Raw genomic sequence first — 10,351 nt, 5'->3', positions numbered from 1 at the left:
CTCTGAAGGTTGTGTAGAATCTTCTGCTAATGATGTACCATATACAGTACTGTTCAAAAGAATGGGAGGGATGAATCATGTGTAGCCTGTCCCACACTCCACTTTTGAGGAGATCAAGCAGAGTTGTTAAACCCCTGATCTGATAGACTGAGTTTGTGAAGATTTATTTTTTTGTTCATGATGAGTTTTTCTTGATACTTATTGTTTAGTTTTGTCTTATCTTGGGGAAAGGACCTGTTGTGTATTAACGTTGCGTAGGATATTGCGCATGCTAAAGCTCTGCTTGTCTCTGGTGCATTGTGGGTTGCTGTAATTGGGGAGAAGCCCGCCGTTTTGCCTTTTGGGTAGCAGCAAGACGTAGCAAGATATAACCATTGAAGCCAACGGTTAGCTAGCTGTATCATTAACCCTCTACCTCGGGCCACCACGTAATAGAGACTATATGCACACATTTACTCTTTTGGTAGTAAGTTTATAACTCTAGTCTATGACTATTGATAATGACTATATTTAGAAATAGTAAACATCAACCGTCTAGTTTAGAAAAATTGAAATATCTTAGGATGTCTGAACTTTGTTTAGAAGCATCTTTTGAAATCTTCGATGGTTACGCAACAGTCAAAGTGCTTTTAAGAGCTTCTAAGCTACTTTTTTCGCAGCACCTAATGCGTTGGTAATATTGCCTTATGTTGCAAAGTCCCTTGTTTCTAAACTAACTCTTATCGCAAGGTTCCTTGTTTCTAAACTAACTCATATTTTAAAAGCTAATATTTTATTTGCTGATTAAATTTTCACTTAAAGTAACGATGACAGGCGGAAAATAACGATTAACGAGTTTTCTTTCTGTTGTAACGAAGTAGAGTATAGGCTATGTAAAATAAATAAATGGGAAAAATACAGCATCTCTAACAATGAAATGGTAGAATTAACACCAGCGCTATGTAGAGAAAAATATTCTCAAAGCAAAAAGTAAAAAACCCTTATATTATGGCAATATTTTCCCCTTATTACGCTGCCAGACCCCACCCAACAAAACAGTTCAGATCCCAAGAACTTAATTGCTTAAGGACTAGATAAAAAAAAAAAAGCGAAGAGAAAGTTTTTTTTTTTTTTGTTACTGTGAAAGTCTGGTTGGACGAGTTAGGCGTCACCTGGTCGAGATAGTGAATTGGTTCCTCAGTGTACGAGTTAGGCGTCACCTGGTCGAGATAGTGAATTGGTTCCTCAACTTCCTCAGTCATCAAGTAGCGTGCGGAGCTGAACTACGCCCGGCAATACCTCTTTGCAGTTTTTGCCTTTGTAATAGTATAAATTGTGAATTATTCTTTGTTCCTTAATGCGGCAGTGTTAAAGTAGTTATTTCTTGAAGCCATCTCTATCCAACGCAAGCTTTTGGCTTCAAAATAATAATTCCCGAGTTATATCAAAGTTTTTTTATCGAGGCCTTTCGTCGGTAGCTAGTTTTAATCCCGACCCCAGTTGCAGTCGCTGACTATGAACGAGCAATACCGTTTGGCCTTGAACGCAAACAGACACGAGTAGAGCTGTTTCAAGGTTCTGTGATAACCCATTGCGAGTTGATTGTTCGTATGAAATGAAGACCATTCCGTACCTTGCTTCCTGGCTGGTGTTCAGCGCTTTGTTGGTAAGTTTTCCTTTTTATTTCTTGCTTCCAAGTTCTGTGCTACTTATGCCACTGGTCATTTCCATGCCTTATCAAAATTACACATAATCTATATATATCTTCATAAGTAAATGTGTGTGCATGTGTATAATCACATTTTTCAGTGCGTGTATGGAAGAAAGTTCTTATTTACCGAATGTACTGTATATGTGCATGTGTGGTTCATAGTACACGACAATGTAATTGTATTTTTATCTGGCGTCCCATCAAAATGCCCAAGTCTTTTTATCTTGATGAATGTATGTTTATAGCATTTATAGTTTGGTCAAATTCCTAATAGTGCTTTGTAATCGTACAATATCTATTCCATAGAAACGAACACACATTCATAAACAGGGCTTAACACGAGGTTATCCAAATATTTCGGGAAGTTAAAGAAAAAGTAACTCTGAGCAGAAAATGTTCTGTAAAGATTTGCATGAGAAGGCTTCGTTTGTCGGTGAGGTGAATTTTTAAATATAATCGTTTATTGGACGAACTAGACAGAGAGACCATGAGACGGATCGCTGTTGCTCACAATGACATTCTGAGACGCCTCACAAACCCTCCTCGTGATCAGTCCACCACGCAGATGTTCATGGAAAACCGCCTGGATAATTTAAAATTCATTGTTAGACGAACAGTGTCCAGTCTGATCACCCGACTGAGAAACAGCAGCAATTCGCTCATACAAAGCATCCTAAGAAGTGAGGCAAGGTCTAAATTGTGCGAAAGATGGGATGATGAGGTGTCTGTTCCTTAAATTACTTATTCTGTATTTTTACAGTTGCGAAGTGTCCTCCAGAATCTGTCATTATTATTATTATTATTATTATTATTATTATTATTATTATTATTACATTTCTTTTCTTGTTATTATTGGTATTTTCCTTTTTATTATACTGTGGGTAATATCATTGTAGAGTTTTGCTATTTTCAGTTTTCGTATCTAGCCTTCTGGACCTGACTTCTGTAACCACCCAAGGTCCCTAGCTGAAAATTAATTATCTGTAAGCTGTATTTTTAATTATAATTTTTGATATATTTTTTTACTATTATTCTCCATATAATTACTGCCATTACCATTATTATGAATTCTATTTTTTCTACATTTGCAGTAACTGTGTGGATATTGCCGATTATTATTTTTATCATGTTATGTTATGCATCTACTGTAGATTGTATGTGTTGTATTTGTATATTCCATGTATGTGGCCCTAAGCTGAAGTAAAGGATATTATTATTATTATTATTATTATTATTATTATTATTATTATTAGCATAGCTCTCAGACAATTGAGATACGTGGGATGCCTGAGTAGTCAGGGATACGGGGAGGGCGATGGAGCGAAGGCGGCGGCTAGCAGTAAGCTGATCCCAGTGGTTCTCAATCTTTTTTGAGTGATGGCACCCTAACTAATGTAATCATTACCGTGGCACCCCTTCTTCACCATCCCAAAATTTCGCATGAATTAACTTCTTATTTAATGAATAAAATTATTTATATTTTCCATACTATATATATATATATATATATATTATATATATATATATATATATATATATATATATATATATATATGTGTGTGTGTGTGTGTGTTGTGTGTGTGTGTGTGTGTGAACGTATTGGAGTAGACACACTGATAATAATTATATGAAGACTTCTGCAAACCTTTTTTTTTTTTGCAAATGTTCAATGAGATGATCTAGCCAAGACAGAACTCATGACAATCTTGCGGCACCCCTAGGCACTGTCTGTGGCACCCCAAGGTGCCACGGCACCCAGTTTGAGAACCACTGAGTTACTCCCTGGTCACTATCAAGTAAGAGGTCTCAGCTGTCTCTCTTCCGCAAAGATATTAAGGGGAGTGGCCACAGTACAAGCGTCGGATTCCTGATTCATTTTGAGAGCAAGAAACTTGAGACAATCCCTTACAGGTTCAGTTCAGTGGAATGTGTGGATATGATGTTTATTTATGAGATTTGTCCAGGGAATGGGCATGATGCTGTGCAAGAATATGATAGAAAATATCCCAACAGATATTTTCAACATCTTCGAAGTGAAACAGCGGGACGGATAAGGTTATACGAAAAGGTAAGGGAGGGCGATTCTTGACACTGTATCACAGTCACGACATGACCACAAAAAGAATTTCACTTCACCTTGGAGAGTCGCACAAGACAGCATGGAGGAGGAGGAAGAGGAGAGTATTGAAGAGTGAAGGGCTTCTTCATTCGTACCATCACTACAAAGTTCAACATCTTCAGGAAGGAGATCCTGACAGGCGACTAGAGTTTTGTAGGTGGTTGCAAGATAATTAAGCAATTAGATTTAATATTATTCACGGATGAAGCTAGATTTACCTGTAGGAAGCTACTTATTGTCCCCAATGAACTTTCAGTTAATGTCTGGTGTGGCACTATTGATGATCACTTGATCAGCCTGCACATCTTCGAAGATTTCCTTGATGGGGATACTTATGCTAAATGTTTTATAATCATCTCCCCTCACCCATGGAAGGTGTTTCTGTAGCTACACGACACCGATTAATTTTCCAACATAAAGGGACACCACTACATTCTAGTAAGTTAAGTATACCTTAGTTTTACCAGACCACTGAGCTGATTAACAGCTCTCCTAGGGCTGGCTCGAAGGATTAGACTTATTTAACGTGGCTAAGAACCAGTTAGTTACTTAGCAACGGGACCTACAGCTTATTGTAGAATCCGAACCAAATTATAGCGAGAAATGAATTTCTATCACCAGAAATAAATTCCTCTAACTCTTCATTAGCCGGCCGGAGAGTCGAACACCACATTCTAGTAACCAAGTAAGGAAGTAACTTAACAGCAAACGGGAACTTTTGCAGAGAATAATGGAAACTTCACAACATCTAAAACAAACCAGAAATTCTGATCCAAACTTACTACAGCAACAGTTCAATTAACCGTATTTTATCTTACATGATTGTGGAATCCACTGTCATCAAAAAAAAAAAAAAAGATTCTGAACAAAGTGGGAAAAAATCCGTTTCACTGAAACACACTCCCTCTCCATCTATGGTATTTATTGGACAGTGATAAATAAAAAAAGAAAACCAAGCCAAGTTGAATCTTCCTTGGTAGGCCTATTTATTAGATAATGATCGAAAATTAAAAATTTATTATTAAAAATCTCGCTCTCTTCATGAAAAGTGTTCATCAGACACTTGTCAAAGGGGAAAAAAAGATAAATGAAAACGCTTTCGTCTAAATCAAATAAAAAAAAAGAATGGGAACATTATTGAAAATTCCTTTACTTCCTTCCAGTCAAGGGAGCCCATTCATACAGCACCCAAAAGAGAGTAATAAAGCTGACATCATGCAGATTACAGCATCCTCCCACCCTGCTTTCTTTTGTCATGACTATTATCACTATCGCTCTTTCAGCATAGACGTAGTCCTGACTCCTGATTTAACAATTCCGCAACGTTCACAAACGAATGTTGGCAAGCAAAAGTTACAATACTTTCTTGATACAAAAGCCATAAGGTACCTCTGCAAGCAAATCATTAAAATTAGATTACATGAAGTCTGTTCACAGGTGGCATACTAATTGAAGAGACTGTCATGTTACATTGCTCAGTAACTTGTAAGGAAAAAAAATTATAATTAAAAGACTAGCAATCCACTTGCCGCATTCCCTCCATCCCCCTTCCCACATCCCAGGCTACTCTGACCTCCTGTAAACAACCAGCTTGCCTGACAGCAGTGTTTTAAGGTGCTAAAGAAATGAGCAGGATAAGGTTACTGCTGCTTTATTGGTGACCCAGGCGGTTTATATAGCGGCGGACTGACATCACGCCGCAGAATACAATGAGAACAAGGGTGACCTGAGGTCAATAACAACCATCAATAATACAATGAACGATTGCACTTTGAGTTATACAAATGGACAGAAAATGAGTTGAATACAATCTGATACCTGAGTGACAGGATCTACGTGACCCGTCAAACTAGGAGCGGCGAATCGAAAAGGCAAAGAAAACGGGCTGTCACCATAGAAAACCCGCTCAGCGGGGACTTTACAAATACTCCCCCCCCCAAAAGACGTGGGTAATGTCTGATTAGTCGGCGTATCTGCTGGGGCACTGAAGGGTGCCGCGGCTACGTGAAGACAGTGGGGTTATGTGCTGTACGTGGGGGCGGCTGGCTGCGGGTGTGGGTGGATGCTTCCGGGGGCGGCCGTTTGTCCGCTTCTTGCAGGGGGCCGGCTGCGGCGACGACTGTTCAGGCGGAGGGTGTGGTGCGGTGGCGTCTGTGTTCTCCTCCAGGAGGGTGGGCTTGATGCGGTCTACCGACACCCAGTCATTCTTTCCATGAAAGACGAGCAGGAATGTCTTGTTATTCCTTTCCAGCATGCGGAAGGGCCCCCTGTAGGGCCTGGTCAGTGTAGGGCAGATAGCGTCATCCCTGACAAAGATGTGGGTGGTGGAGGACAAGCCGGGTGGCGTGAAGGTGACCAACCTGTCGGTATATGTCCGCTTACAGGGGGCGAACTTGCCGACTATGTCGCGAAGCCTCTGGACAGATGGGTTGTGGCGGTCCTCTGTGACTAGTTCGCCCGAGACCACGAGGGGCTCTCCGTAGATTTTCTCAGCTGTGGATGGGTCGCCGTTGGCTCTGGGGGCGGCTCTCAGCCCGAGGAGGACCCACAGCAGCTGGTATTTCCAATCCTCCGTAGTGCAGCGGGCCATGAGGGACGCCTTCAGGGACCTGTGGAAACGCTCGACCAAGCTGTTGGCTGCAGGGTTGTAGGTGGTAGTGGTGTGATGAGCTGTCCCCAGCAGGCGTGCCAGGTTGTAATGTGGTCAGGGACGCTGAAGCGGCTGATCCAGCTGGAGAGCAGGGCCTCAGCGCACGCGCTGGCGGTGGCTTCTTGCATGGGCGTGGCTTCGGGCCATCTTGTTGAGCGGTCGACAACCGTCAGGAGATATCTGGCCCCGCCTGACGGGAAGAGGCCCGACGATGTCGATGTGAATATGGCTGAACCGCCGCCCCGGTTGTGGGAACTCGCCTACTCCGGACTCGGTGTGACGGCCAACTTTGCTGGTTTGGCACTGAAGGCACTGTCTCGCCCAGGTCCTTTCGTCCTTCTGCACTCCGTGCCAGACGAACTTCTCTGACAGCAGTTTGGCCGTCGTCCTGCCGGAGTTGTGGGACAGCCCGTGGATGACGTCGAATACCTGGCGGTGGCGGGAGGCGGGCACCAGGGGACGAGGCTGGCCAGTACTGATGTCGCAGAGGAGACTTGGACCCCTGGGGGTGAGGGACATGTCCCTCCACTCCCGGGACGTGATGGCGGTGCGGTAGGCTGGAGTCTCTGGGTCGGCGGCCTGCTCCCTGGTGAGGTCCTCGTAGTTGATACCGAGCTGCACTGCATTGAGCTCAATCTTGGAGAGGGCGTCTGCCACAGGGTTCTTCCTGCCAGGGAGGTATTTGACTGAGCAGGTGAACTCTGCGATGGCCGTGAGGTGTCGCTGCTCCCTGGAAGACCATGTGTCCCCCTGCTTGGTGAAGGCGTGGACCAGCGGCTGGTGATCCGTGTAGATTGTGAAGGGTGTACCCTCCAGGAGGAACTTGAAGTGCCGGAGTGCCCGGTATACTGCACAGAGTTCCCTGTCGAATGTGCTGTGGCTGGCCTCTGCGGGGTTGAACCTCTTGCTGAAGAAGGCGATGGGCGGGGGGGCGCCGCCGATGATCTGCTCCAGGATGGCTCCACATGCGACGCTACTGGCGTCCGTCGTCAGCTGGAGGGGAGCGGTGGGGTCCTGGTGGGCCAAGGTGGTTGCCTCAGCGAGGGCGGCCTTCGTCAGGGAGAAGGCCTGCTGCTGGCTGGGTCCCCACGCTAAGGATTTTGGTTGGCCTCTGAGGGTTTCCATCAAGGGGGCCATGGTGTGTGCGATCCCGGGGATGAACCTCCTGTAGTAATTCACCATCCCGAGGAACTCCTGGACGGCCCTGACGGAGGTGGGGACGGGGAACCTGGTGATGGCTGCGACCTTTGATGTGAGCGGGCAGACACCATCCGGGGATATCTCGTGGCCCAGGAATTCAGCTTTCTCAACGCCGAAGGTGCACTTGTCGAACCTAACGACGAGGCCGTTCTCCTGCAGGCGCTGCAGGACTGCCTGGATGTGCTGCTGGTGCTCTTTGTGGGACCTGGAAAATATAAGGATATCATCCATGTAGCAGACGCAGAACTTCAGGTCCCCCAGGATGCTGTCCATGAGCCACTGGAAGGTCGCCCCCGCGTTCCTCAGGCCGAAGTTGGAGAAGGCAAAAACGTAGGACCCGAAAGGCGTGATGATGGCAGTTTTCGGGATATCCTCTGGAGCAACTGGTACCTGAAAGTAAGATTTCAAAAGAGCCAACTTTCACCACTTTAAGGTGCTAAAGAAACGAGCAGGATAAGGTTACTGCTGCTTTATTGGTGACCCAGGCGGTTTATATAGTGGCGGACTGACGTCACGCCGCGGAATACTGTGAGAACAAGGGTGACCTGAGGTCAATAGCAATCAACAATAAATACAATGAACGAATGCACTTTGAGCTATACAAATGGGCAGAAAATGAGTTGAATACAGTCTGATACCTGAGAAAGAGGAACACATGATATACAAATTGGAGACAGGTAAATATTTATATACACAGTTTATATGATTGGGTCTGACAGGATCTACATGGCCCGCCAAACTAGGAGCGGCGAATCGAAGAGGCAAAGAAAACGGGCCGTCACCATAGAAAACCCGTTCAGCAGGGACTTTACAGTGTTATTGATGCACATTTTTTTTTATTCACCTCACCAGCAAACAAAGCCAAAAAATACATAGCTTTACAGAACATTTTTTATTCAGAATTACGTATTCTTATATTTCCCAAGTTATTTATATGAACAAATGTTAAAATATACATTATATATATATATATATATATATATATATATATATATATATATATATATATATATATATATATATGCCAGTATATATACTGTATATTGTTCCAACTTTTATGACTTATGTGAATCAATTAGTAGTGGCCTGGCCTCTCATTTAAAAGACCTGGGTTTGGTCCTGATGTGAGCCAGAAACACACACATATATATGCATATATATACATATATATGTATAATATATTTTATATATATATATATATATATATATATATATATATATATATATATATATTATATATATATATAATTACATATAAACATTTATATATTTACATAATATATATATATATATATATATATATATATATATATATATATATATATATATATATATATATATATATATATATATATATATATATATATATATATATATATATATATATATATATATATATATATATATATGTATATCTATATGTGTGTAAATATATATATATATATATATATATATATATATATATATATATATATATATATTCTAAACCTGGGAAGGGGGCTTACCACAAGGGATGATGCAATCTGCTAGAATTCCTTGGTGGGTAGAACATAGAAGAAATGAAAATGAGCTGAGGGCCTTACTTGAAAGGGGGATTTTTGGTAAACTCTTAGGATAACTAGAATCACATATAGGCCTATTTAAAATAACACAAACAGAAGATGGGAATAATCAGGACAGGTAAATGAGATCCTGTTGTAGCACTAAATTAAGATGAACGGATGATAACTGGATGCCAGGGACTTCACTTCAAGGGCACTTTGATTCAAATTGCAGTGAGTTTACCACAGCACAGTCAAAGCAGAAGACTCCACAACAAGAAAACTACGTCTTGTGTTGGAGAGATGGGTCCTCGTAGATGCACCGACGATGCCACATGGTTTGGGAAATAGCTCTTAGGGAGCGGAGATCAAAGGGTAGTACTGCAGGTGTTAGGACTGCGTCAGGTGTGTCTCTGACAAGAGGCGTCATGTGTTGGTCCTCTTATCCCTTCACCCAGATTAATTTCCCATTCTTCCACAAGTCATCCGTTTTCTATCATGCCACCTTGACCTCATGTTTTGCTTTGATGACCACATGCTAAAATGCTGGGCACACATGGGTGATCTTGTGTCACATGGTTAAGGTTACCATGTTATTACTAGATGTGGTCACCTAACTTTCTCTTTTGGTGCATGGGCCAGCTGTCCTGGATTAGTGCCTTCTGTGGCGCTAACTCAGGAACTCCCTTAAGTAGTGCCTGGGGTGATCATATGATCGACGCTTGTCTCCAAGGGCAGCGAAGTGACCTGGAAATTAGTTGTAATGCAGTCACATGGTCTAGGAAGGGAATGAAAAGACTGCCAAAGGAAACCATAACAAGAGCTTTATAGTAGAAGCAAATTCTCTATGACTGACTGTTAATGTCGACAGCGATAGGAAATGATTTTACCGTAACGTCTTTTAAAAATGTTCTTGAAAGGAGAGTTGGCTTGGAAAGAGGTGTCCCTCATCGCAACTCCCCCAACAAGTTGACATATCGCACCTTAAATTGGGTGAGAATGTCTACAAACAAGATAACTTTACTTTACTTTAACAAGGTGCGCTCTGTTATTTCCCTTTGCTGCTCTGATTTGCTTAAATTTAGTATTTCTCGGGTAAAATGTAACTGCAAGTTATTTCACTTCAGTGTTAGTAATTACGTTATTGCATA

General features: G+C 42.2%; 1 protein-coding gene across 1 annotated transcript in view; it reads left to right on the top strand.

Moving 5' to 3' along the window:
- The first annotated feature begins 1,235 nt into the window (after nucleotides 1–1,235).
- LOC136829555 (uncharacterized) overlaps nucleotides 1,236–10,351 on the top strand; it is a 183,568-nt gene continuing 174,452 nt past the window's right edge. Inside the window, exon 1 of the mRNA XM_067088396.1 lies at nucleotides 1,236–1,645. Coding sequence (XP_066944497.1) covers nucleotides 1,595–1,645 — 51 coding nt within the window. The 5' untranslated portion in view covers nucleotides 1,236–1,594. The remainder of the gene's footprint in view (nucleotides 1,646–10,351) is intronic.

This window comes from Macrobrachium rosenbergii, chromosome 44 (genome assembly GCF_040412425.1).
Source record: "Macrobrachium rosenbergii isolate ZJJX-2024 chromosome 44, ASM4041242v1, whole genome shotgun sequence".
In the NCBI taxonomy this organism is placed as follows: Eukaryota; Metazoa; Arthropoda; class Malacostraca; order Decapoda; family Palaemonidae; genus Macrobrachium; species Macrobrachium rosenbergii.
Note: the sequence above shows the minus strand (reverse complement) of the source record. Positions and strands in the feature narration are given on the sequence as shown.